Here is a 27,857-nt window from a genome sequence, read left to right as displayed (position 1 = left end):
TGCCCCAACCCTGGCAGTGTTCAAGGCCAGGTTGGATAAGGCCTTGGACAACCTGGTATAGTGGGAGGTGTCCCCGCCCATGGCAGGGGGGCTGGGACTAGATGATTTTTAAGATCCATTTCAACCTCTTAGCATTCATTCCACGATAATAAACCCCAACAAACTATGGTTGTCAGTTATTAAGCCTTTCTGACTAAATGGAGAAACAAATACACATTCAGTTCATATTTTTGCCTCCTAAACATACAGGTCACCCAGGATGTGGGCCATGTTTAAAAGTGACGGTGGGCAGACTGAAGCACCCTTGTGTCTTCCCTAATTACTTGCTTTTTGGTAGGGAACAGGTGTTTTATAATGTATTTTGGACAGAAAGTGAAATTTTGAGGAAAATTTGAATGGTGTTAGGTCCTTAGAAGTGCACAGAATTATCCAGTGATTAATCAGTTATACACACATACATGCTTTCTCCCACAGAAGAGGCTGAATCACATCTCCACCTTATCTGATATAATTATGCTAGTTGTAAAATAAAATGCAATTGATATGGAGTTTTTCTGGGTTTATTTGCCATCTGTGGCACACAAAACCAAATGGTAGGCTACCTCTGAATTCTTATTTCAAGTATGTTATGCACATTTAAATGTAAAAATTAAAAAAAAAATCCAACCAATGTGACATGACTATGTTCTAAGTAATTTGCAAATCCCTTTAACTAGAAGTTGTTCTGGTCAGGAGCCTCCTGGACTCCAGCAATGCAGACATCTACCCTGCTCACAGAGCCAGTGCTGAGTGATGTACAGCTTTCTTCCCATCAACACTTCAAAATTAGTTACAGGATTAAAGAAAGATCTTTTTGTCAACAGCCTGAAATTCCAAACTACATTAAAAATCCTAATGTTGCCAATCAGTTCTTGAAGTATTTTTTTAAGACTGTGTTCTTTAGGGTATGCAAATTCTGATGTTTGGGCTCAAATTCTGACATTATGGCATACGCACCCACAGTCACTCTAGACTCCTTTTTCCTTCACCTTCTGCACTAGCAATCCAATAGAGGAAGGTTCCTTGAATTCAGACTCCAGGATCCCTTGCACTTTGGTCCAAAAGGACAAATCATCTCCCCCCCTTTATTGTGTGCCTGAGTTCAGCTTTTCTCATGTCTTTTTTTCACATATATACACTGCCAGCACCAAAAACAGGTGGTCATATGCCCCATCTTCCATTCCTGTGTCTCATAATTAACTTAATACATCCCAAAGACATGGTTGGTTGATTTCTTCCAAGCCATGGCTTTGGTTCTCACTCATGTAACTTGACTGACATAAGTGTTGCATACATTTGGCGCCACATTTTGTAAACCACAAAATAAGTCACCTTTACATGTCCTTAATATCACAGTCTTCTTCATTCTTATTTAAGATTAACAGTCTTGTTGAAGCTTCCTATAGATTAATCTGGAAAATATGTCCCTATTTCTCCTGCTGAGATAAAAAGTTCATTCAGTCCAGAAAGATTTTGAGAAAATCTTCTTCCTTCTCAGCCTGTCTGTCACTCTAAGATTTAAGAGTGGATGTTGCTTTGATCCATCCAGTGCAAGAGCATGAAGTTACCTCTTCAGCCTACTTGAACATCACATGATGAGTTACATCTCATTTGCAATAAGGGAACTCCAGGATCAGGCTCAGAGCAGAGACAGCCCCACACACTTATCTTTTCATACCACAGCATCTGTTGTGTTTGTTTTGGAAAGGTAGGAGATATCAGTCCAGTGAAGAGCTTAATCTGCTGGCTTTGCACAACCGTGGCCTCCCTATAACTCAGTCTTCATGTTAGAAGCGTGCTCTTGCTCAGAAAAAGAGGGCTTCACAGCAGAGTGAAATAAAGTTGATACCAACGTCATAACAGCCTTGTAACACATTGGGTAGCTGTAAAGGTATTTCTTAGCTGACTAACTCTCAAAAGTTACTGTAGTGCATAACAGTGCTTGTTGAAGGCTTGTCCAGCACAAGCAGATCACTGACAAGGTACCTGTACTCTCAGGCTGTTCTGAAGAGACCAGATCTTATCGTTTGTTTCCTCTCCATACCACTCAGCCATCCAGCTTGTGTTTACTGATGAGTCCACAGTGCCATCAACGTCAGCTTAGACAGAACTTGAAGTAGGCTCATTTTTGCAAGTGCTGTTGCCATTTAAATGCTGGAAAGTTGTCATTTCATGTACGTTGATGAGGGTGAGGATGTGCTTCATATCTGGTCTGTTTTTTTGGTAATTGGGAGACATACTCTCTTTTCTTAGACATGTCTAAAAGAGAAAGCACAAAGGAAAGCTTAAAACTAAGAGTTCCTATGAAAGCTAATTAAAAAAAACCAAACTTTTGAAAGTTTTCCTTTTTCTCTTTGCTAACCATAGCTCATTACACCTTTCCCATTTGTTTGTCACTGGAAGCACCCAATACAAACAAAAGCTGCTGTTTCTTGCTAAATCAATGAACTTTATAGGACAAAAGCCTTAGTCAAAAAAGGAAATTTTTATTTAATCCACATTTTCATCCCCACAGGCCTTGCATCAAGCTCTTGCAAGTGTGCTTCCACCTGCTTTCAGTGCAAGCCAGTGCCTGAAATATTTTCATCAAGTTGTCAAAGTAAAGCCCCAGTCCTGCCAACCAGTTCTAAAGTGAACGTCACTGTTGAGTTTAGTGGAGATAAGGCACTATCTCCGCTAAAGAAGAGGACGAGGCAACCTGTAAGAACTTAACAGGCATTTTAAATAATGAACCTCACTTGTGAGATCAGGTCAGTATTAAATTTTGATGAAAGGTAGGTTGATACCTGAGACAGGGCCTCACCCAAAAGTAAGATACACAGAATTCCACCCGAGTGATTATCTTCACTACACAGCTCTGCTTTATATAACTGCACCACTAAAACTGGGACTTTTTTTTTTTAATGTAAGGGGAGGGGAGATTTCTGCAGAGATCTGAAATTCTTTCAGGACACTGAGAAGAACATGGGGCATCTGTCTCTTCTGAGTGATATCTTTGCTTTCATACTTCCATCCTAACAAATTCCTACAAGATTTATCTTGTCAAACTTTAGTCTGAATGGCACAAATTACTGGCAGAATTGTCAATCTAAAAAAGAGACAGGCATAAATTTAATTGCTCCCTGAAGATACATGGAAAGCTACATTTAGCGCAGCTAATTAGATATACTCTGATCAACAGTTATGATTCATCTGCTGAGGAGCAAAACAAGAAGGCAAATATTAAACAGGCAGCAAAAGTTAAAGCTGACCTCCCAAAACGCTGGGGTTGGTTTTGCTTTGCATTATTAAAAATGCAGCCAGTGATACACTGACACCCCAGATTCATGCTACCTCTGAGCCAGAAGGTGCAGACCTCTGCATGAAGGGGTGACCTCACTGCCACTGCACCCAACGCATAGTTTTGTTTCTATGGAGTGAGCTTCCCAAGTACCTCCTCTCCCTTCCTTTTCCAGAACTACCAGCCAGCAGTAAAGGTATAGATAAACCTCCCAAAGAGGTTTTTTTCCATATATCTTAAAATGTCTGTTTAACAAGAAAGACATTACTTCACAAAAACGCTCGTCTGAAATGGGGCTGTCACCAATTTACCAGTGAGAGAAACTGAGGCAAAAAGTAGGTGGACTTGGACATGTCCATCCTGCCACCACACAAAGCAATTCCATAGGTGGGGAAGGGCTCCAAGGGGCCTATGCATTCATCTTGGACAAATGCTGTTCCCAGGTACTAAACCAGAAGACCCGTTGCTATGCCCCTAAACTGATGAGTAGTTTACACAGAGTAACTGGAAGCAGAAATGAGCAGAGAGAGTGCAGAAAAATAACTGATGGTTTGAGTTAGATCAGAGTTAGATCAGGATGCAGTTCTCTCTCTTTGGAAATCCATCCTCATGTACCTGAGTTTAATCATAAATTAAGTATGGACATCAACTTCAGACCAGCTGTGTTAAAGTAGTGCTAGTAGAGAAAATGAGTTGGGGAATTTTGGTTGGTTTTGTTGCTTTGCTTATGAGAAAGGGAGTTACTTACACAGGTAAAGAAGATGAGCAGCAAGTAAAAAATCCCAAGGCAAGTCAGCATGAAGAGCTCGCCTTTGTATTTTTTTAGTTTGTCCTCTTCTATTCCAGGGCAACCTAAAATATAAAGCAAGGTGTTACATTGCTCTGGTGTTTGTAAAATATTCTAAAACTGTTACCTTCCTGACATACCACGTGGAGCATGGGAGCTCTCTACTGTACCTGTTACTTTTAATGTGACTGTGCTGCTCAGATTGTGTTCTCTGCTCTGCCCCCACAAAGTGCACTTGTATGTCCCGCTGTTTCGGCTGGTTGCATTTTTGATCCTCAGTGAAAAGGAGGTGTCATTGGAGAGCTCCAAGGACCCCCCAGCTTCTCGTGGATAATGAGATTCCACATCAAGGACCTCCCATGCTATTCCTTCGCTGTCTCCAGCCATCTGGAAAACACAAATATATTTATTTTCTTGGGCAACAGTGTCATCCTCAGTTTTAGGGTAAAGAAAATTTTAAAACTGGTTTATGGCTGAAATGCAGAGGCTGAAGAGAGGAGGGGGGAGCACAACCTCAAACCCATTTAATACGTTCATGCTTGCAGTCCAAAAGTATATGGGGTTTTGCTTAAATGGACTCTCTACATAAATAGGAATTATAAAACTATTCTGTAATAACTTCTTAAGCTGCCTCACCTGGACAGCAACATGACAGAAGGCAGGGGTAGAATCTGCTCTCAGTGGCCCTATGCAGAGGCCCCAGAAGAGTTCAGACCAAGAGAGGCAGTCCAAGGGGATGGAGCAGAGACAGCAAGAGGCAGCCCTACCCAGGTGCTTAGCAGTGACTCTGGGGACCAGAGGTGCCCAGGAGAGCATGGCAGCAGACAGGGAGGCTCCACTGCTGCCTGTGCTCACCCTGCCATCACACCTTCTGCCATGCAGTGGTGAGAATTAAACCTGCCAACGCAGCAAGTGTGCCACTGCACGAGGACTCTGCCAAGCACAGGCTGGCATCCTCCCAGCGGCTCCTCAGCCCAGAGTTCCCTGTGGGAATGCAGCCCTGGAAACTGCACTTCCCTGTGCCAGTTTCTATGTAGCTGACCCCTGAAACCATGCTGCCTCTCTGGAGGAATGGAGGTTCCCCACACACACACTTCCCTCCCTTCCACTCATTATTGGAACCAAAGAATAAAAAATTGCTTAGACTCCTTCAGATTCAGTTGTGTGAAGGTCACAAGCAGGTTCTGGTGCACTTGGGGAGCATTTGTATGTTGAATTTCTTAATTGTAACCAGAAGAGCTACATTCCTTGGCATTGCTGAGAGGCTGCTGGAGGAATGAAGTGTATTCCCAGAACAGTTCGTACTGCGGGGCAATAGGATGCACTGAAAATGACGATTGGCTGGAAACCACAAAGAAGAGAGAAATCACTAAGTTGATTTGAAAGATGGAAGAAGGGTTTGAATTAGCCCATGTCCATTCTTATTCATCGAAGTTGCTCCCTGGGATTTGAGGCAGCATGCCCTCCATGAAGGTTTTCCAAGTAATGAATTCAATCTTTCTGTGGACCAGCAGAGCTAGAGCCAGCTCATAAGTCCAAGGCTCAGCATTTCAGCCAAACATGTAACTAATGTAAGCCAAGCCTTTTTACTATTATTATTTTATTTTAATAGACACATTTTTGGGTCATATGTTGGTGCTTACTTTCTATCAGCATAGCTACTGCATTGGGGTATAACAGTTACACTGTAAGTTATTAAAATTAACACAATTTTCTCACACTGAGGCTAGGAGTATCTGGTTTCCCTTTCATGTGTTTGCAGGAGGAAAGCACACTCAGGAGTCTGGAGGGAAATATGGGTCTGATGCTCTGTTATACTTTGCTGTTTTTGCAGCCTAAAATGGTGTAAAACAAGCTGCGAGTTGGGGAACTTTTCAGGAACTGAGGAATGAGACTAAAGCACAAGATTTCCTTAATTGTAAAGATTCTTTCTCAGAAAGGTTTTGGGCTTTTCAGTGCATCAACTGAAACACAGAGCAGTAATTTCCTGGGGCTTTCCACACTTTACCCAGAAAGAGGGAAGAAAGTACCTTGTTCCCCTTAATCCCCCAGTAAATTTATCCCAGCTTCTCTTTCTTATTACACTCAGCCCCAAGCAGCTACAAGCAGTATGTATGGTGGTTTTCAGGCTGTAGGGACTTCACTGTGCTACAGGGATTTAGGTATTTTCAGGCCCTGCACATTGTCAGAGATGTGGCCAGAGGAATTCCAATACCCAGGCTGGGCTCAGCTCTGGTTACAACTAGGTCAATAGCAGTTAAGTGGATATAGTTGACCTCCCTCAGATCTAATTTTTGCCACTCTCCCTTCCCTTACCACCCCCTTCCTCAGTGAAATTTAAAACTGCCCACAGGGCAATAAAAGGAACCAGCCCGGCTGCCCTTTGCATTGCCCTAAATTGCAGATAGGAGGTCTGAGCTACACACAAAAAATTAGATTTGTTTAGGGATTTTTGGTTTTGTTTTCTTCCTTTAATTCACTGGCAGCATAAATAATTGCTGTCTTGGGTGGTAAATGGTGGTGTGATTCTTGTGGCTGAGATCTGGGAATGAGAAAACACTTTGATCTTTCTGTATGCAATTGCAATCAGCACTGCTCCTATAAGGGAGAATTCAATTAAGTGCATGCATCCCACGCCTGACCATGCACATATCCAAGTGAGATTTTGGGTAAATGATTTAACTTCCCTATTTCATGGGAACAGTGAGGGATAGGATTGATTATTGCCTCCAAAGCTTTTAAGGTGCTCAGTTGATGTTGCAAGCACACTGATGGTGACCCTGCAGACAAGACTGTCAGATTTTTGCCTTAGACATGCTCTATGTAAGGCAAAGCAATGTCATGAAACTGCACTATCAACATGCTTTTCCCCAAAACAAGAAGGAAAAGTTACTTTGTGGCATAATCTTGCTCCCTCACTTGTGGAGAAATCAGTGGTGACCCGGATGGGGGTTGTGAACCTTCCATTTGGGGAGGAGGAGGAGGAGGAAGGGGTCATATGTGTGGGTTTAATTCAGGGTTTGCACGCCTTTCTTCCTCCATTAAATCTCGTCTTTACTGAAAGGCAAGGGCAGGCAAGGTAGTCTGTCCAGCAGCATCCCAACATTTTTTAGGCTGCAGAGACATCTGGTGGCATTTTTCCAGCCTCTACATCCACCCCTACTCAGAGGTCACAGCAACCCCTTTCTCTGATGCCTGAACCAAGCCTTTTTCCACAGCAATCTTACTCCTGTTATCTTATTTAAAAAAAAAAAAAACAAACAAACAAAAAAAAAAAAACCACCCCCTCCCTTTTTAAATTCTCTAAGTAGCAAGAAAACATCTGAGCAAATTTGCAGAGTGCATCCTCATATCCCAGCTGTATAAAAGGAAGTCTATGAGATATTCAGTAAGGTCATCATTCTGCCTCTTGCTCTGTTCAAGATAACCTCTTTCCCACCCCAAACCTAATTAAAATTACAAAAATGCTACTTTGCTTGCCACCTCCTGTGACTTACTTGGCAGACTCTCACTAGACAGATCATTTTGCTGCTCAAGCTTCTACGATAAACCAGCTCTAAACCAGCCAAGTGTCCTCCAGGTGATACCACAGCCCGAGGTAGATGCTGGGGGTTTTACCTAATTAGTTCCACACAAGCTTAGACAGATCAAAGCAAGCGCTTCCAGAGACAGCAATCCACTTGTGTAGGGACCATCCTCTTCTTTAATCAGTGAAAAAAATCTTTTCTTCCCACATTTCATTTGTGTTTCATTTCCCTTACACCTCACTGCTGAGCAAACTGAAGCATGCCAGCTTCCTCTGCTCCCCATGCCCAAATGGAGGAGAAAAGGAAGGAGGTCTGTTCCTGCTCCCGTGTTTGCTGTTAATGGCTTTACCGAAATTCAAAAGGCGTGGGGATTGCTTGTGTGGGGACAGGTAGAAATTCTACTAAATCTATTTGCATAAAAAGGGCCTTGTTACCATGCAGTCTGCTGGGGGTTATTGGAGCGAGCATTTTGCTGGGAAACAGGGACTTGCTGGCAACATCATTCTGCCTATCTGCATAAAACTACCCATTAAGAAAATTAAAAAACAGAAGAAATGCAAGTTTATGTTTAGTGTCACATATACATAGTCCTTCAGCAACGTGTGTGGCAGACTTTCAGAAATCACCTGGCAGAATATCTTCAGAAGATGCTGAAGTGAGGTGATCCTTCCCCTCTGCTCAGTCCCTGCTGAGACACACCCGGGAGTGCTGGGCTCCCAGTGCAAGACAGACATGGTCATATCTGAGGGAGTCCAGTGAAGGGGCACAAAGATGAATAATATCTTGGAGCACCTGACATGAGCAGAAGTTGGAAGAGATAGTTCAGCCTGGAGGAGACCAGACTCAGGTTCCTCTTATCAGTATGGATTCAATCTGATTAACAGGGAGATACAGAAACTGAAGCCAGACCCTTCTCAGTGGCCTTCAGAGACAAGAAAAGAGGCAATGGGCACAGACTGAAATTCAGGAAATTCCACTTAAGCAAAAGAAAAACCTTTTTTACTAGGGGAGTGGTTGAACACTGGAATGGACTGCCCAGAGAGGGTGTGGAGTCTCCATCCTTTGAGATACTCAGGACTAAACTGGACACAGCCTTGAGCAGCCAGCTCTAGTTGCCTGTTTTTAGTGAGTTTAATTGAAAATTATTCTAGTTCCCAAAAGCTTGGAAACACTTGGTCTAAAGAGGTTGTGATTTTCCCACATATATTCTCTAGGCAGTTGACTGATTCCTATTAAGTTTCTCCTAGCCTGGAGCTTTTTGATAAGAACAGTGGTGGTGATACAGTGGATATTAAAATGGGATATGTTTGATTGAAAATACCACTGAGCTGATATATTTCTGTTCTCTGACTGGATGAATTATGAGAAATATGTAGAATAATTAGGCCCCCAAAATTTAAGTTCTCTTCAGCAAATATTTCTTTTTCAGGGAACTAAAAACAAGGTGGAAGAAGGAGGAGGAGGAACACTTTCCTCGGTTCTAGCTGGCTAGGTTTTAGCTATTGTTTTGAAAACTGCTACAGCATTACATGGTAGTACCCTAAAAAAAGGCTATTCACCCATGCTGTAGTACTTACGCCCAACTAATCAATTCATATTTAATTTTATCATGAACGTGTGAGAGTGAGCATTTTTCACGTTAACTCATGTTCTCTGCTCTCATTAAATACCTTTTTTCATCAAATCTTTCTCACACTAAGGTGTCTTCCAGGTAAATCAAAGTGCCAATATAATCCACTTTTCCCATAAAAGAAAGTTTTTATTTCAAAAAAAATGGTTGAGGTCCAAAACTGATGTCAGTTTAAAGGTGGAACATATTAACATCAGATTATTTTCTAATGAGTGTGAGATGATTGTAAAAATGGTTTTGTTTAAAATTATACCAGGCATAGTGGCCAAGTTGAAATTTCTGACTGTTATAGCGAGTTAAAAATCTACATACGGCCAGAAGGAATTTATTTTCTGAAGCAAAATGTATCAAATTCTGGCAATGCCCAATAGCCAACATATAATGAAACACAACTGAGCTGAAACCACTTAATAGGTGTATTTTTCAGCACAAAAGTGCTTCCACATTTGATTAGTGCTAAAGGTGCATCCATATGGTTCCTATACAGTATCATGTAGAGATACCAAAGTTAAATTTGAAAATAACAGACATAAATTGTGGGCACATGTGAGTGAACTCTGAGTGTGCTGTAAAAAGGGGGGAGGGGGGGATATGAGGAAAGAAAATCCAAAACCCAACCCCAAAACAACAGCAAAAGAACTATGTGTGACACATGAGCCAGCTGGAAAAGCCCTTTGACTCACTCACACAGACTCTTTATTGTTTAGTTGGTTTGATTTGGTTTGGGTTTTTTTAGCTAAGGGTATCCAGCCCTAGCTCATGCCAGGCAAAAGAATTGTTTGGGTCATGAAATAATTTCCACTGCTCCCTTCCTGTCTAAATCATCAACGTGATGAAGCTACTTGGGGATTAATAGATGTCTGAGGAGCATTTGACTGCATTTCTTTGTGTAGGTTAGAAATTAGGCTGAAGTAATTTAGCAAATATTTACTTATCCTAATATATCACAGCTATGCAGTTTTAGCAAAAGTATTTTCCTTTGAAGGAAGGCGCAGTCAACATTATATGTCTATAATGTTTATTCTGATTTTGTAATACAGCTTCCCCCTCTTATTCTGCCACAATTTTATATTTTTCAGGGAAGTGCTGTAAAGTTAACAAATTTCTCTCCACTGAAGAACAGCCTTCTTTCCTCTTCCTCAAGATTTGTTTTAGATTAAGACTCTTCTGGCTATCACATGAAGATTATAGTGAAATATCCACTGGGACTTCATTTGAGCGTGTTTAAACTTGATTTTCAAACTGGATATAAAGCGATAATTATGAAGGTTTATGAAGTGGTTCTCATTTTCAGTGTGCTGTACAAAGAGAAACTATTCAGTTTTCAATAGCCCTACGAGGCAGAAATGTAAGTTTCATTACCTAGATTCTTTTCTTGTGGGTGGGCTGTAGAGATTCAAACCATTCAAGCATTTCCATAGACAATTCCCAGTGCCTGGGTGTTTAGGAAAAAGACCTCGTTTTCAGTTCTCAGCTGGTCAACTTCCATGCTGCTCATATACACGTTTATGGCCTGCAGGCTGCCCAGCACTCCTAAAAATGTACCACACTTTAAGACTATCATCATTATGAATTCTTTTCTATGGCCTCATAGTGAATGGGATGAGAGCTGCACCAGGCTGGAAGAGGACTTGGTGCTCTACCTTCTCCCCAGTGTGTTTGGCCAGCCTACTTCATATGTTTCTAAGTAAAAATAATTTTGCCTGAGCTGACTGACTGTCGTCCTGATTCTGCACAGAACTACTGACACAGGGACTTCCTGCATGAGAATAATTACCTCCAATGATCTTGGATGCACAGCAGGTCAAACACATCTATGCTTTTTTTTTTTGCAGTATGAGACATTAGCAAAAGCAAAGGAATTGAATGCAAACCTTCTTTTTCACACCCAGTTGGATTTTGACACCAGAATATTAACTCCTTTAGACGATTCCTTTTCCATACAGCAAATACTTTTAAATTACATCCTTTTTTTTTAGCAGATTGTAACAAACTGGCCCTTAATTGGTCTGAGCACACAGAGGTGCCAGCAGGAAGGAGGGGTTCGCTCACAGAACATTCACCCTGTGCAAACAGCTGCACAAGCAGCACCGTAACGTTGCCACCATCTTTTTTTTTTAAAGCAACAGAAGCAAAGGTTAATTGCTTGCATTTACTTCACAGTTCAAAGTGACCTCATACAAAAGATTTCGCCTAACAGCTGCTTGAACTTTACAGCCCGAAATTTCATACCATTTGTTGGAATTGCCTTTTAATTAGTCCTTTGGGGTTATATGTGGTGTTTATTGATTAATCCTTCAGTAGTTGTTTTTAAATAACAGAGTAATTACCTGTGTTGGGTAGCCCAGTCACACTCCACCATTCCCTCACTTTCCTTTTGCAGTGTTGGGTGGGGACAGTAGCACATAGCCAAAGTGTAGAGAGGGGAGGAGAAAGAGCTTCAAGCCTGCTGCCTATTTAGCTAGCCCCACAAGTAGAAGTATTGCTTGTTCAGCACAAAACACTGAGCCTAAATTACTTTTCCCCATGGAGAGTTAAGCTTTTTATATTTGGTGCTCTGCTTTTCCTAATACAGCTGCAACTGTGGCTTGGGCTGGCGTCACCGCCTGCCTGTCCCCACTTCCCACCTCTCTCATGGGAAAAGCAAACAGAAGACTGCAGTACCATGGTTGGTGCCATCAGCCCCTGAGGACTGTGGCAAGAGCTGACAATAGCTGACTTATGTTACTTCTTGTGTCAGAAGAGAAAATAAGTGCAAGGTTCTGTCATGCTGGACACTGGAAAACCAGTCTTTTCCTGAGCAAAGCAGGTGAAGCAGGAAGAGCAAGGAGACCATGGAGGGAGTGGGAATTGTAGGGACAGGGCAGGGGACATGCAGTGGCAGTCTAGACTGTGACGGCATAACTGCTGCAAAGGGAAGCAGCACAGGAGAGGGCCCACACAAAAGGCGCCATCAAATATCACCATCCTTGCCCATGCAGTCATTTTGTGCCCAGGTAGAACTGCAAAGAGCTACGAGATAACACAGAATTGGGTCGACAGGCTTTCCTTACACTTCTTCACCAGGGAATGGCTTTTGGCTGCTGTTTGCTGCTTGGCCCTGCCAGCTCCCACCGAACTTGGGGAAGAACATGCTTCTGGAGGATCCCCACAGTTCAGCCTGTTTTTGTTTTTGTTGACTTCCTACACTGCTATGGGAGAGAATTTTCTGGGATCCAGTCAGCCTTTCTGTTTATTCCTCCCCCATCCCCTACCACTTCTGCTCAACCCCTCCAGGTCCACCAGACTGCGTGGTTTGCCTTCAATGAGCTCTCTGCCCTTCCTGGACATTGTGGGAGAAAGGGAGCCTTAAATAATTAGCACATATCTGGATGGAAAATACAGTACCTTATCCAGCTTTTGAGGCAGAAAGCAAAAAAGAATAAGTTGACTCAAATCCCATATCCCATAGTAAAGTTCAACTAAATGCATTATTCTCTCCTCTCTGTCTACCACGTGTGCTTAGTTCAACAATTTGGAAAAAGATGCTGCACATGGTGGGTTGGCAGTCAGATGTTCAAAGCAGCTCTTTTGAGGTGGCAGTTGTCATCTAGTCTGCAAGCAGACGCTCATTGTTGTACCAGCAATGAAATTCAGATGCATTGCAGGTTTCAACCTCAGAAGCCCTGTCTAATAACAAATGCTGTTTGTTGGTTTACTGTAGGAAATGAGTTTAAAACTGTATCTGACTGAACTGCTGAGGAAGCCAAGGCTGTGGTTTTAGGTTCTGGCAGAGATAAATTAACGGTTTTCACCACCCATAAATAGAGTTTTTTCCTCTTCCCTTCCATTGCTCTACCATCTCATGGGAAAGTAATTCAACTCTGTAGCCCACAAACTCTTTATTCGCAGGTTGATTTTCCACTATTGTAACAAGCAACAGAGTAGTTGACTTAACAGGTAACAAGAGGACCACCAGGACTGGCCCATGATAAGCAGCAGGAGTGTATGGCTGGGAGTGGGGAATGGAGGACAACAAAACCTTCATTGTTTTCCCATTAATGTGGTTCACACTGTAAGCTGAAGCTCTGTGCTGAGATGCAAATACACGGTGCTGTACAGCTTGTCAACAGCCACCTCCTCCACCACTGGGCAATTCTACCTCTCTAAAACATTTCTTCTTGATAATGTTGAGTAGGACTTTTCTGCTCTTTAGCTGATTGATTCCTGTAACCCCTCCTGCACACAGGGGTCACAGCTCTCCTGCTCTGGAGATAGAAACTCTGAATCAGAGCAGTCGAGATGTGATTTTTACTTCATGAGCACAAAGAGGTAACTCAGAATTTCTAGCTCTCCATCGTTCTGCACATGCTCTGCCCTTATGCCCACCCCACTAGTCAAATCTTCCTACAGAATAGCAAGTACTTTTTTAGTTCTTCTATTTCAAAGAAAAAATCAGCTCCTGTTTGGAGGGGATTAAACAAGGGCAACATCATTGACATTGCAAGGCTTAAATACCATTTTTTGCTCTGAAGAAAATCCTGGAAGACTTCTCTTTGGAGTAGTATTTGGCAGGTTGTACATGGGGCATCACCTGAATTGTGATCCACAGAAGCCAGCAATAATTAGATAGAAAAGCAGGCCAAGAGCAATTCAGGGAACCATGCTCAAATAGCCTATCTGCAATGACTCGGAAAACTCCTGTTCCCCATGGTCAGCTCAAAGGTTTGCACTGCTGCCTTCTCTCTGCTGCAGTGACAGGAGGATGCCTCCGCAGAAAACAACCCGTTTCGTACAAGACAAGCCAGTATCAGGTAGGAGAGCAAAGCAGACTACTCAGGTAACTTAAGCTTTTTTCTTACTTTATACCAAGATGCTGTCTGGTAGGAGATTGAGGAGTCCTGAAGAACCTTACAGGGCAGCACCGCTTCTTCAGCACACCTCACAGCAATGCCTGGGATCATCACAGAAGTCCCACGGATCAAGCACCAAACTGCAAAGCACAGGTACACATCACCTTTAAAAGAGATTGCTTACACAATCCTTCCTGTCTTCCCAAAACATATCCCCACATAACATGAAAGACCAGATGGAAAAATGCAGGGCTGCCCACTTACCATTGCACAGGATGATGAGCAGAGTGTAGACTCCCAGAGACATGGCTTTTACTGCTTCAGATTGCAGAGCAGCAACAGATGGACTTTGCAGGATGGACTGTGAGAGCAGAGTGAAGCTGTGACTGCTTCTAGAGTGATATTTCTGAAGGCAGACTGGGGAATCCCCCAGGTTTATCTTGAGGTTCTCTGTCATAGGGAAAATCCCTACATGTATGAACCAAGGCTCCTCCTCTTAAATCTGTGAGGTCACTCTATTTCTGCAAGCACTTGCGCTGGTAGCAACTCACCTCCCTTTTTTCTCTTCTTCTCCCCCTCTGTGTTGATCTGAACAGAGTTAAGGTTAACCAAGAGACACTGTGGGTTGGTGTGAAGGCTGTCAAAATCAGCACTGAACGAATCTCTCTTGAGTGGCAAAATGTTAGGGGAAATGGCTTGTCAGCTCAAAATCCGCTCTCGACCTTCTCTCTGCCACTCTAACAGCACAGTGCCTGTGCAAATGTTGTCCTTATGACGTGTCATTTCTGAAACCACATTTAAGACCTCAGGTCACAGTGCCACCAAAACACTTTGACTTGGGCTAAACAGGAATTATCAGCATGGCTGAGGAAAACAAACTGTATTTCAGTAGAGTTACACATTTAACTCTGCAGCTAGGAACACATGATGTGGAACATCATCTCTTCTTAGCATATTTTGTCATTTTCAAAATAAACAAAGGCATCTGGAGTGACCTAACTTTACAAATTATTTGCTGGAGAATTTCATCATGGAAAAAAGTCAAGGCAGCTCCCAGAAGAGGAACCATTTGGACGTCCCCTCTAGGTATCTGGAGGGGGGAGGGGAAATCCTTTCCCTGCGATCTGTGAGAGCTGTTTCCCCCTGGAGAATTTTTGAGGAAGTCCGAGGTCGATCACAGAAGCATTTACAAATCCTGAAACTGAAAGTTGCTGATGTTATTTTTGGAAAACACTTGTGGCTGCTGTCTTTAGGCTACTGAGATCATGATGGAGAGAAGCTATTTAGGAGGGGGGTTTTGAGATTTGATGGGTGGAGAATGCATGGTCAGTCCCTTTTGAAAACCAGGGTTCTGCAAGTCACTCCAGTCTGGGCACCCTAAATCCAAATCACCTCTAGAAAACTTTATGAGGAGAAGTCAGTTCAACAAGTCCTCACCATGCAAAAGTCCGACTCAGATGGGTAAACAGTGTGGGTGGGTAACACTTTTGGAAACTCCAGTCTGTTCTGTGAAGGAAGTCCAACAGCAATTTCACTGGGAGCCTCACTGTTGAAGTAGCCCACTTATTTTTAAAACTTTTTGCTTCTATCTTCATTGACCATAATGGTAAATATAACAGGCTCTAAGCTTTATTTTTCTCTTTGTGTTCTCTCATTTCAAGGACCAGGAACTCAATCTATTACTTAGAAGGTACAAGTAAAATATAAAACCCAGTGGATCTCTTGAGAGTGCAAGAAAATCACTTCTTTCTCGTGTGTGAAATCATAGAGTGCTTGAGAAGACAGAAGTGGGGGGAGGGGGAGGGGGGGCGCTGCTGGAGGAAATCTTAGAGAGAAGAGGGCTCCAGTTAATATATTTCACGTCTGTTCTTCACTAAAATTAGAACTTTTCTGCCCCCATGAGTCAGTCACACATCAAGCCGATCTCCAAGAAGGGCACTTAGCTTTCACCCACAGGCCTCTTTCTGTGAGTCCTGCAGAGCTACGTGTTTACTCTTTATAAACCCATCAAGAGGCAAAACCCTTCTCTATCTTCCTTTTTGTCATGAGGAAAGCCCCCATGAGCAAACCACAGCAAGCTCCTGCCCCCGCTGTGGGTCAGCCCACAGCAATCCTTCCCCTGGTGGCCTGGCCAGCAGCAGCCTGGGGGGCTGTGGCAAGCCTGGGGCTGGGGTCACGAGTTTGCCCACACAGAAGTGCACTGAAGGCAAGCATGAAGGGTCAGGCTTCAGCACTGGGAAATGTACATGCAGCATACACTTGCCAAGGTGATGTTAAACAACAGTCTTCCTCAGTTAGTTAAAACACAGGACTCTTAAAAACACACGGGTTTTCCCTCCAGGACAGGCATAACTTCAAGCAAAACAGCCCTTTTCCTCCAGAAGTATTTGCAAGCTCAGCTGCTGTTCCACAGCACACTACGTGAAGCAGGAGAGCAAGATATAAAAAACAAAAGCTGAAACTCCCTTTGCTAGGGAAGGAGAAATAATTTGGTTTCTAAATTTTCTCTGGTAGGGATTTTTTTCTTTAGGGAAACTTTGAACTGGGCTGTACTTTCCATCCTAACTTTTAATATCCTTTCTACGGTTTCAAAGATCAAATCTATTGTCTCCAGAGTCCTGGAACCTGCTTTGAGTTTCACTGAGCAGTGGAAGCAATGGGAGCTCTGCGGCACAGGTCCAAGTGTGGGAGTGAAGAGGTAGTGATTGCCTGTCAGCCTTCTCCATGAGAAACAGATCCACACCTTTGAGGGTCTTAAGGAAATGCAGGAGCTCCACAGTTATGTAAGTGGAAATTTATCAGTAAATGCATTGTTCTGTGAACCTAATGAGATCTGCTTTTGTACAGGTGTGTCCTATTGCCTTTTGCTCTCCTTCCCTCACCTGTACCACTCACTACAGCAACAGTAAGCCCTTGATCTCACTGAGGAAGAAGCAGCATCTGCTCTGGTGGGTCCAGAGCTGCACACGTGATGACTGACATTAGCAAGCAGTGTGTAAAACCGCTGCGGTCTGCCTACCTTTCCCTTAGCAAGGACACTCATTTGGATCTTCATCTTTGACCCAGCTGCTGATTTTCATGAATTTCATAGGCACTTAATTCTCTTTGAGCCTCAGTCCCTCTGTCAGTTTGATAGAAAGCAGGTTCAGAACATACTGGCTGATAGACAGCCAGATGGCATGATCACAGGAATTTCATTCTCTGTGGGAAATGAGGCTAGAAGCACAAGGATGTGGGATGGATTCATAGGATGAGGTTAAAAAGTCAAGACTGTATATTTTTTTCAGTGTTGATAGAGCCTTGAGAATGCTGTTCGTGGAATCGTATCCTGTTTCCTTGAATCAGATAAGTACTACATCCCTCAGATACCTGTGTAGTGGATTTTTCTTATTTCTCACTCCAGTGTGTGGCTGCAAAATATATGTAAGAATGCTTCTGATTTCATGTGTTTTCCCCTGGGTGTGAGCATTCATCGGGAGCACAGCATTTAAGAAAAAACAAAACCTTAGGTCTCTACAAGGAATACAGAGCTCTCCACAATGAAGGATCAAAGGTTAAGACAAAGATACCAAAACAGCATTTAGCATTTTTGTCGAGGCACAGATTTTTCTGTGTTTGGGATATGATTATCAAATATCATTGGTTCCACTGCATTTAAGTTCCTGCTGTGAATAAGGTCCATCCATGTGCTTCATGTCTGTTGTGAAGTCTCTGGTGAAGAGGGTTGTTTATTTATTATTATTAATCTCCTGTGAAGCAATAAAAATTGTCTGCTTCAGTTCAGTTGACAAAACTGGAAGCCTTTTGTTTTATGTTTTAGCAGACAACTGTTTTTTAAATAAAATACTGTAACATGGCAATGTCAGCTGAAGGAACAGTGACAGAAGAATCCACAGCCACAAAAGCAGAGCAGTCATGTATTTTTAGGGGCCCAGCAGAGCTGCAGCCACAGCGTTTATTTTCCTGTCATGCTTTGATCTTCACACTGCCCACACCAGCAAGTAAAAGCAATTGAGACTTGCTAAAAGCTAATGAGAGGTATTTAGATTACTCACAAACTGGAGTGAGGAAAGTTTAAGGACAAGTTCTCTTCTCTAGCCCTTTATGGCAGAGGTTGGGTCAGGGACTGCCTTTGCTGTTTAAACAGTGACGATCCAGCAATACTGAGAAAACAAAACATTGGAACTGTGACCTTCTGGGTAGCACAGACCTTTGTACTACAGAATGTCTGCTGCTGCCAGCTCAATAAATAACATCCAATTAATTATACACAAACAGCCAGTCCTCCGAAAGGCCTGGACTTTGGAGTGAGCCATTTGAGATGTGCCAGCCCTGTTTGTCAAAGTAGGAATTAAGCATACTCATGTAGAAATTGAAGTGTGACCCAAAGCACAGACCCAAAATGGAGGCATCCAAAATCAGAAGGCTCCTTAGATACTGCTGGCATGAGAGTTTAGGAATTGCCTTTAAGCAAGAAGAGAGCAAGAGATTATCTCAAGTCTATACACGTGACTGTAAGAATTAGGATAGGGCTGTACTGAAGCTGCTCCTAGTCCAGCATCTTGTCTGCAGCAGCAGAGCTATCAGGTAGCCAAGCAGCCCAAAGTGCTGGATTCAAACTGCAGTATCCAGGGGAGATACACATTGAAATCACATTTTTAGCAGGGACCTGGATCCTCTTTTTTCATCACTTTGGTAGATGGTGCTCTTGTCATTAGGCCTGGAGACATCCTGGACAGAAATCTTTGCAGATTTCAGTGTACCCTACATTGCTTGCCCTACATGCTGCCTTCTCCAGAAGGTAAAGAGCAGGTTATTGCTCCTGACATCTCAGCAGGTTATTGCTCCTGACAAAGTCCCAGCTTTGCAGAGGTCCTTCTTGGATCCTGCACCTCCTTGCTACACCCAGCCAGGCATTGTTTTACTAGAGGTTTAAAGTTCAGCATGTCTGTGCCCAAATCATGCTGTGGAAATGTTTACTCCTCCTGGTGCTCCTCTCTCTTTTCTCTTGCCTGTATAACTTCCCTAGACACATGCTGTGGGACCTCTTACCCTGGAAGAAACTAAGGATACCAGTAGGTCATCTTGTACTCCTAGCTGATTCCATGGCCCACAAGGAATGTAAGTCAGGAGCTCTTCCTGGGAATAGCCTGTGCTGACAGCAAGTCTTACAGGATGCCCTGACCATTGAGTGCCATCCAGGGACCCAGCCATGTACACACACACCATGTACATGTGCCAAGCTGTTGCCCCTCTTCTGGCACCTTCCAGACCTCTTGCTTGTTTTTTTTTTAATACCTTCCCCATCTGTGGTCTCACTGAGTCATGGGATTTCCTGATCAACTTCCCCCACCATCCCCAGAAGAAGAAAGAGGAAGCCTGGTGAAGAGTCCTGGTGACCACGGTGCTTACATCCATTCTCTTTTCCTCTGAAGTCTCCCAGTACAATATCGGTGACAACTGTCTGCTGGCTCCCCAGATGCCTTCAGGGTGGGGTGCATCCTCCTCTGCTTCCCTATCTGTACATTCCTGACTTTTTGACATTGATCTTCCTTTCTTCTCCACTTTGCTGTCTCTCGTGATCATTTGGCTTTCCCCAGGCCTTTCGAAGAGCATAAGGTCAGCGCAGGCATGCACTGACACCTCAACAGAGTATTCGTCTAGCCTGAAAAGAGTTAAAGCAACTCACCCCTATTATGTGTAATAACTTTGTGCCTTCACCAAATTGTCTTCTCACCATATGCCCTCTTTTCCAGTTCATTTATAAATAGGTTAAACAGCAGGAGCCCAAGGAAAAAAACCCCTCAAGCATCACTAGAGACCTCCCTCAAATGTGAACGATGGCCATTTACCCTCCTTTTTTAATAGGTTATTCACATGAAGGCTTTTTCTGTTGTCCCATGGTGCCTTAATTTCTTTCAGATTCCTTACTGATGGACCTTTATGTCTTCAGAAATTGTTACTGGGTTTCTATATGGCTGACCTTGTTGTGGTTTTCATTTAACTTGCCAGAGTTTATGATCCTTTCTATTTTCCATTCTTGGACACAACTTGTATTTCATGAAGAAAGTCTTCTGGTTCTAATAAATTCCTTTATCCTGTTGCTAACTGTGTCAGCTTTTCTTTTCCAAAGCCTTTGTCCATACACAGAGGAGAGAGAAAATGTACTCCTACATGCTGTGTTTAAATAGCCACCATGCAAACTTTTTAGCCTTCAGGCATCCATTTTAGCTTATTTTTCACAAAGTTCCTTGTTCTTATGTAATTCTATTGCAGTTTGAGTTTCTTTTTTGTTTGGGTTTGTTTGTTTGGTTGGTTTGGGTTTTTTTGTTTTGTTTTGTTCCCTGAGTAAGTATGTTGAGCAGGGGGGCATTTTGAACCAGGTTCTGCATGTTGCTCTGGGCTAATATAAAAGTTCCTTCTTCTTTTGTATGCTCTTTCATGCAGAAACAGTATTTTCGTTTTATGCAGCATCAATCCCCTATGTGACATTTATTCAATATACAAGTGGCAAATTGATAACTGCTGCTATTGTTTCATTTCTTGCTCTGTCAGCAACTCTGATCTCCCTCAGCATGTAATAGATACAGACACTTGATTTAATACTGATATGATATGGCATATTTCTGATTTAGGCCAGGAATGTCAAGCTATATAAGTTTTGAGCTGCTTGTAAACAAAATTAGCATGTTATTTTGGTTTGGCACAAAGGTTTCTCTAATGTATGTTACCACTTCTCTACTGCTTCTGCCTCCTCTGTCTCTTTTTTTATGTTTTGTACCCCCATTCTAAAGTATCTGATCAATTGTCTTCTTCCCATCAAGTTTCTCTTTAAAGTCATCCTGTTTGTTAGACCTCTAGCTTTCATGAAAACATGCATCTTTTCTTTTTCTCTTGCTATACTATGAGATTCTTCTTGTTTGATTATTCTTCATTGTCCCTTTTAAAGTTTCACCAAATTATTATTATTCAGCAGAGGATAAAGTTTTCCTGACTTCCTGCTCTGAATATGTGCCATCCTGAATCATGTTTTAGCACTTGTTAGCTTCTCCTTTCCTTCAATCTAAAAAAAAAATCTCCTAACATCTTTTTAGGTGGCACCACTGGTTTTATTTTAGTTTACCTGAATCTGACTCATGCATAATGAAAGTTTTCCCTTTTTCTAACAAGTTCAAGTCCTTTGTCTTCAGCTACTTCCTAGCCAGTCATTGACAGCTTGTCTCTGCTTCTCCCAGTTCAGCTCTGCTCATGGTATTGGAGGCATTTCAGATGAAGCTACTGTGGAACTCCTGACCTCCAACTAACCATCTGACTGCATCCATTTTGTCCCCTGAAACTGTCTTCTCCCTTCCCGAGGTCTTTGCTCCATACACTGTGTCCAGAGACTCTCTCAAGCCTTCTTCAAGAGCCTGTCCAGATTTTCCACATCAACCAGCATGCAGGTATTGTATCCAGCAGTCTAATCATCATGCAGTTCTTCTTGGTATTGCAAAACCACATGGATGTATGCCTGATAGAGCATCAGTGGTCCTCTACTACGGTATCTTCCTGAAAACTCGCCACAAAAGTGAATGTGGCCTCAAGATACAAGATCATTTCTGTCTCTCCCCCAGAAAAGACTGCCACTCACAGAGCCTTCCCCCCCCTCAGCAGCTTGGGATCAGGTCTGTTGAGCGATGATACTAAAGAGATTATCAGTGCATCTGTGTGTTACCCTGAAATCTTTTAGTTCAGGTGTCATGGCCTAAAGGACTGGGATGTTGGGCTAATTGCACTGGATGCACATTGCCATTACCTATGCACGGAAATGATTTACAGTGGTCAGTGGAGCAAACTGGGAACTCCTTAACCACTCATTATGTAAATAGCCACTGCTGATTTAGATTAGAAGGGGTCTGATGGGCTCTGTACCCAGGTCCAGGCACAGATCCCTGAGGGAGGAGCCGTTCAAATGCCTAAACCAAGGAGACAGGCAAAACTCCTCCTCTGGCAGATCTCCTTTTATGTCACCCAGCACCACTGGTCTGGACGTGCTGTGATCCCATGGCAAGTCTTCGATATTTCTCTTATTCCTTGTCACTGACATCCAGAGAGGGAAAAGTGGGAGCTAAAAGCACAGTGCAAGGGATGCTGGAATAAACAGCCATTGGTAACTATATACTGCTATGTTGCTTTGCCCTCTGGTACATTTTGGATTTTCATTTATTTAGGCTGGAAGGACGTTTTTACAAACACTTCCATTCAACTGCCCTGAGCAGAGGCATTCCACAGGAGTCAGAAATGGTGACTTGGAAATAAGGGACCTTATACTATAAGCACTTCTGGGGTTGAAGTATGTTCATTCTCTTTGGTTACATTTCTTGTATATACTGACAGTTGCTCCTTCATTCTGTTATAGCTTTCAAAGAAAAAATCTACTGCCTGAGAGCTCCACACTTGTGGAAGAAAACAAGACCCAGCAAAATGGAGAGCAGCAACACCCAACAAAGACTGTGAAGCACCATGTGTGTAGTTGCCACTGGAACAGCAGCTTCGTGGGAGGTAGCCTAGAATGGAGCCTAGCTTGCCTGGAGGTGAGGGATGAGGACATCTAGGCAAGCGAGCACACTCATGTGAGTTCCCATAAAGTCTCTGGGAACCACTTTCTTCAAAATAGTAGGACACCACTCTCTCCCAGACCTCAGCTCCTACAGACACCCTCATTCCTTCAGCCTAGGGCTCTGCTCACAAGCTGTCATCAGCAAAAATATTTCAACCCTGCTGATGCACATAAGGGATGGAAAGGGGAACCACTGTTTCTTGAGGGGGAGGCTGAGGAAATAGGTGACGCATGGTGGGAGGATGAGCAGTGAGAAATGGAGAAATGAAAAATGGAAAGTTTTCACTAGAGTTGTGACAAATACAACTCCTCTAATAGAACTAGACAGCAGAGTGGGCAGAGACAACTTGACAGCCTTTTAGAAGAGGAAGGAGTGACAAACACGTGAAAATACCAAAGTGGCCTATGTCCTGAGGGCCCTGACTCTCAGGCTCTGGGGGTTCATGCTGAGGTGATTTTAAGAAGCTCCTAGTCCAAGCTGCTCACCCATTACTACAGGTTATTGCCCTGTCACTGACTTGTCAGAAGTAGTGGTGTGCTCACACCATAGGCACCAGACTAATATATTGACATAACTGAGGTGGCTAATTCAGTTTACAAGGAAGTGGACTGTGGTGGCCAAGGCATCTTCTTCTTGATCCCTATCAGGTTTAGTTGAATAGATCAGCTGAGGTCAGAAACCTCCTGAGACACCACAGCCTAACCAGACAAGCACCAAAAGTGGCCAAGAGATCACCAGGAGAGCCTTGATACCAATTTAGCCATTTTTCTTGTCTTTAGACCTCCTTTTCTCTGCTTTTCACTAACTCCTTTGTTGCCCCCTAGCTTGCAGAAGGCATTAGGTAAGGTTTTCTTGTGGTGTCTCCTTTCCTCTAGGGAGCTGAATGCCAGACTGAGTAGTGCAGGTGGGAAGTGATCCCATTACATGGTTCAGAGAAGAGCACTGGTACTTTTATAGAGTGGCTGCCAGGGTGCAACAAGGGGTGGGGACAAATCCCAGGGTGGCAGCAGCAGGGTAGCCTGGGGAGAGGCAGCCCAGCCCCAGGCAGCCCCAGCCCTGGCCCTGGGCATGCAGCACCTCCATGGGGATGAAAATGGGCCTGTGGCCAGGCAGGGCAGAGCTCTGGGGAGCTGGAGACTGGTCCTGTTGTGGCATTTCTGGGGCAGAGATTCACAGTTCAGGGTCGTGGACCCTGGTCCAGCTTGGGGGAGCCCCAGGATATCTGGAGCAGGGACAAACAGGACTGGTGGTGCCCTTGGGATCCTGACAATGTCATTGGCCAAGTCCAACACTTTTGATCATCTCTGCTCATATTAAGGAACTGGAGAAAAACCTACTCCAGCAAATGAATTGCAAAACTAAGCTTAATTCCCTGTGATCAAATTCCTCATTGTTACCTTGCTCATGTGCTCAGAATATTCACAGAGCAAATGACCACTTCAGAGCATAAAAAGATGCCAGCCTTATACCTGGTGCCAGCTTTGGGCTGCTTCTGGAAATTTGATTTAGCTCTGACTACAGCAATCCCTGCATGTGCTAGGAGGAGCAGCTAATAAATGGCAAATAGTCCCGTGAGAATCACCACTAATGGCTGCTGCTCAGTGAGATAATCACCCATTTAATAAAGGGTGAGCTTCTACCTCTGCACTTCCATGGGGACCATTAATGCATTTTTTTCCCCCTCCTTAGCCACTTATTTCCTCAAAACTGGTAAGAACTCAATGTTTTTGCAACTACTCTTCCTCTGTTAATCTTAGCTGGAATTGCCCAGTGGATTCAGAAGTTATTAGGAACAGCTAGATGGTTGTACAAATGTTGACAGAGACAGACACAAAGCATTATCATATTAAGAAAGCATTCAAGTTTATAACAACACAGATTTTTAAATCACGTTAAAATCCAGCAAATAGGTACTATTATGAGGACCATTTCTGCACAAGTCTGCTTCACTAACAGCCTGAGAAGGTAAAGGAGCTCAGAAAGAAGTGGCCATTGCTTAGACTTCATGCCTTGATGCTCTTCTCTGGGAAGGAGTGATGGAAGGGTCAGAACTTGGCAAGAGGGCTTACATAAATATTCTTTAGAGTAAGGCTTTTGGTTTGCACATCCAATTCTAGATCTTTCAAAGCCGCAGTTATCATCTTTCTCTTCTCCAACATTTTATAAATTGAATCCCCTCTCCCTCTGTCCACTTCCCACGTTAGTCTGTCCCTTCTTTTACTTTGAGACTTGAACATGCAGAGGTTGCTACTTTTATTCATGTTGAGCTTCTCAATAGCAAAAAAGCCTTATTGTTTGGTGAAACTATTTGTTTCTTAGGGAAATTCAAGGCTTAGGTATAAACATATGTGAGTAATTTCTCCTTAGGACTATTTAAAATGTAATGAGATCTACGTTGTATATTGAGTTTTGGTTTACTTCTTCATGCATTTTTGAGAAAGAACAGATGCTGCTTGAATGTTTCCTATGAGGCAGATTAAGCACACTCTAGAGAGCACACCTGAGCCAAAGGTCAATCTTCCTCATCAAACCAGCCAGCAACAAACTGCTCCATGAGTTCTCAATTTTGGTAATGAAGGCTTATAAAATGAACTGTAAAGTAATTATATTTATTTTTATTTTAATTTTACAAACTACTGAAATCAAGTTTTGAAAAATTGTGCTTTGGTGGCCTCTGGAGGATTGCAGCTGGTTTTCTACATACAGTACTGTATAATTTCAAAAATTCCAAGTCTTCCAATAAATTGGTCTGGCAGCTTTCACTGCAGAACTACAAGTTGAGTGGTTTTCACTACCAGCCATGCCTACAGTTCTGTCCTTCTAAGAAATACATTTCTTGCAAGACTTAAGATTCTTTCCAATTAAAGTCTGAAATGGCTTTGTCATATCTGTGGGTCACTGTACTTTTATTGTAAAACACCTCATTTAATTAATCTCATTGCCATTGGCTTTAAAATTATGGTGTTCATGCCCAGGACAAGAGCTCTCTTTCTTCCTTGGAGGCTTGGTTACCTCAGGAAGTTGTGCCAATTATGTCAGTAAAAAATCCTCCCTTCATAATGCTCCATGCTTGGCCCTAAGCACAGTAGTAAAAACAGATTGGTGAAATAAAAGCTGTGATTTGTCACTGTGTGTGGCTAGGAGGAATTACTGAAAAGCTCCTTGTGTTCCCTCCTCACCCTCTGAATTGGTCTGGGTGTTACAATTCACTCTGTGTATTTCAAAAGCAGAAGAGAAATCAATGTCTCACGAGTGTTCAAAATGACAAAGCCACCCTAACAAGCAGTGGATGTGTTACTTGTTTGTGATGATCACTCCTTACAGATTATTCTGTAAACTGTATCTTAAACTAAAAATTCTGGTTTGTTTTTTTTCAGAAAGTGAATGGGAAGTTTGAGGGAGGATGAAGGGAGAAAGAAATACTTTTTTTTTTTTCCAGGAAGAGCTTTTATTGCTATTCATCCAAAGATTGAGCAACAGTTAACTAGTCAGTGTGAGTGGTTTTGTTAAATGAACGTGGGTGATATCAAGTTATAGAAAGCCTGGCCATATTTCCAGGAGAGAACAGAGTGTTTGTCTACAGTGGTCAGTGAAAATGTCAACTTCCCTCAGCAAAAAAAGCAGAATTACACGAATTTTAAAATATCACAGATATTTTAGTACATAGCTACATATGCCATGACTGAGACATTTCTTACTGATGGTGGAAGCAGAATATTTATATTATAAATTATTCTTGATGGTTCTGAGTGATAAATGTCAATAACAAGTGATCCCAGCTGGCAGAATTCTAAATCTGTTCTGAAAAGCATATTCAGCCTAAAGGAATTGATGGAACTAATATTTTTCATAAGTCCTTGGTTTTCTCCTTTTATATACAGTTTCTCAATTCAGATCTGTAATATTGTTTCAACGCATTTGGAAAATGTGAATTTCTCCTGAGATAACTTCCTAACTTCTTCTACCACCACTTCACCCTCATTATTTATCTGTCCTGATATTTTACCTTTCTAAACTTTTGAGTCAAGGAGTTATCTTTGTGAAATCAAGCATTTATGGATTACAAAACTCATGTTTGGAACTCTTTTTCTAGTAAAGATTATTAAAAATGAATGCAAGAGAGAGCAGTGAGAATAATACGGGGATCTTAGTCAAAATTCTGTTCAGTTTCTGTTTTCCAATTAGTCTGCGAATAAAATGGAATAAAATATAGAAGTGAATAAACTGATTTTGTTTCAGAAGCAAGAGTTTTATTGTCCACTGTAGAAGTGGGTACTCTACCTACATAAAGGAAAAGTTGTGAATGTGCACCTGTTGTTGAACCTTCACTGGGACTTTATTTTTCACCAGTTTTCATCTCCACATTTCATTTCCTTCCTGGCCCTATGTATCTCTGTGTGACCAAAAGCAATGATATGTGAGCTGTTTGGTTTGAAGAAAAAGAAAGGGGAGATGGATGGGATGAGGCTCCTAGATCCAGATTATCCACCAGCAAAGCAGCCCAGCAGCCCCACATTTAGCCTTGGCACAGCATCCAGTGCACTTGTCACTCCTGAGTTAGTTGGTTCCATTGTAGAGGCCAGAGCTACACTTCCATCTTCAAAGGTCAAGATCAGCGATGGGTGCAAGTGGTCTCTGCAGACCCCGATGGAAGTAAGGCTACAGGCTGCCTTGCAATCTCCACGAATGCACGCAGAGGTAGGCAACTTGTTGGAAACGCACATCTATGGTTTTTAGATTTTGGGTTTGGGGGTTTTTTGGGTGGGTTTTTTTTGTACTGGAAAAAAAACAGGGCTAAGTTACAGGGTGATGGGGTATCTGGGTATGTTGGAGAATTCCTTCCGCTTTAAGTGGAGAGGAAAAAAAGTCATGCAGAACTTCTGTTTTGATGAACTGACTCTAGGTGGCAACAACACCCTATGTAGCCTTACTAGAGGCTAGTCAGGCAAAGACTAATGCTGCTTACAGAGGAAAAAAATTATAGCATTTTCAGTACTGCTTCTAGAAAATTTTACAGCTGATCACACCAGCTGCTCATTGCTAGAAACATTTCCAGATTCTGCCAGTTTTAATTGTAATAGAGGACTTGGTTTTCAAGACATATTTTTAATAAGATGCTGCATGTTTCATTTTGTAGCCATAATACTGCAGGTGTGCAGAGG

The 27,857-nt window shown here is 42.6% G+C and overlaps 1 protein-coding gene and 1 long non-coding RNA gene across 2 annotated transcripts; one reads left to right on the top strand and one right to left on the bottom strand.

Moving 5' to 3' along the window:
* Window positions 1–544: 544 nt before the first annotated feature.
* On the bottom strand, window positions 545–14,855 carry CD83 (CD83 molecule). Its single transcript, XM_048308381.1, has 5 exons — window positions 14,360–14,855; window positions 14,105–14,235; window positions 4,277–4,493; window positions 4,068–4,171; window positions 545–2,298 (listed from the first exon to the last, which is right to left on the bottom strand). Exons 1-5 carry the CDS (start codon window positions 14,550–14,552, stop codon window positions 2,140–2,142), a joined length of 804 nt encoding a protein of 267 aa, XP_048164338.1. The 5' UTR covers window positions 14,553–14,855; the 3' UTR covers window positions 545–2,139.
* On the top strand, window positions 14,084–27,346 carry LOC125328136. The gene is made up of 4 exons (XR_007204553.1): window positions 14,084–14,248; window positions 16,690–16,878; window positions 21,331–21,537; window positions 22,494–27,346. It is a non-coding gene; the product is annotated as an uncharacterized LOC125328136 (long non-coding RNA).
* The last annotated feature ends 511 nt before the right edge of the window (window positions 27,347–27,857 follow it).

Source organism: Corvus hawaiiensis, chromosome 1 (genome assembly GCF_020740725.1).
Source record: "Corvus hawaiiensis isolate bCorHaw1 chromosome 1, bCorHaw1.pri.cur, whole genome shotgun sequence".
Lineage (NCBI taxonomy): Eukaryota > Metazoa > Chordata > Aves > Passeriformes > Corvidae > Corvus > Corvus hawaiiensis.
This window is presented reverse-complemented; position numbering and strand designations above follow the sequence as displayed.

Excerpts from the sequence above, each read along its gene's own strand:
- CD83 (XM_048308381.1), bottom strand. The coding sequence starts at position 14,552 with ATGACAGAGAACCTCAAGATAAACCTGGGGGATTCCCCAGTCTGCCTT. Across the intron at positions 14,236-14,359 it reads GCTCATCATCCTGTGCAATG|TTTGGTGCTTGATCCGTGGG; the intron begins GTAAGTGGGCAG and ends TGTGCTTTGCAG. Across the intron at positions 4,494-14,104 it reads AGACAGCATCTTGGTATAAA|ATGGCTGGAGACAGCGAAGG; the intron begins GTAAGAAAAAAG and ends TGTGTTTTCCAG.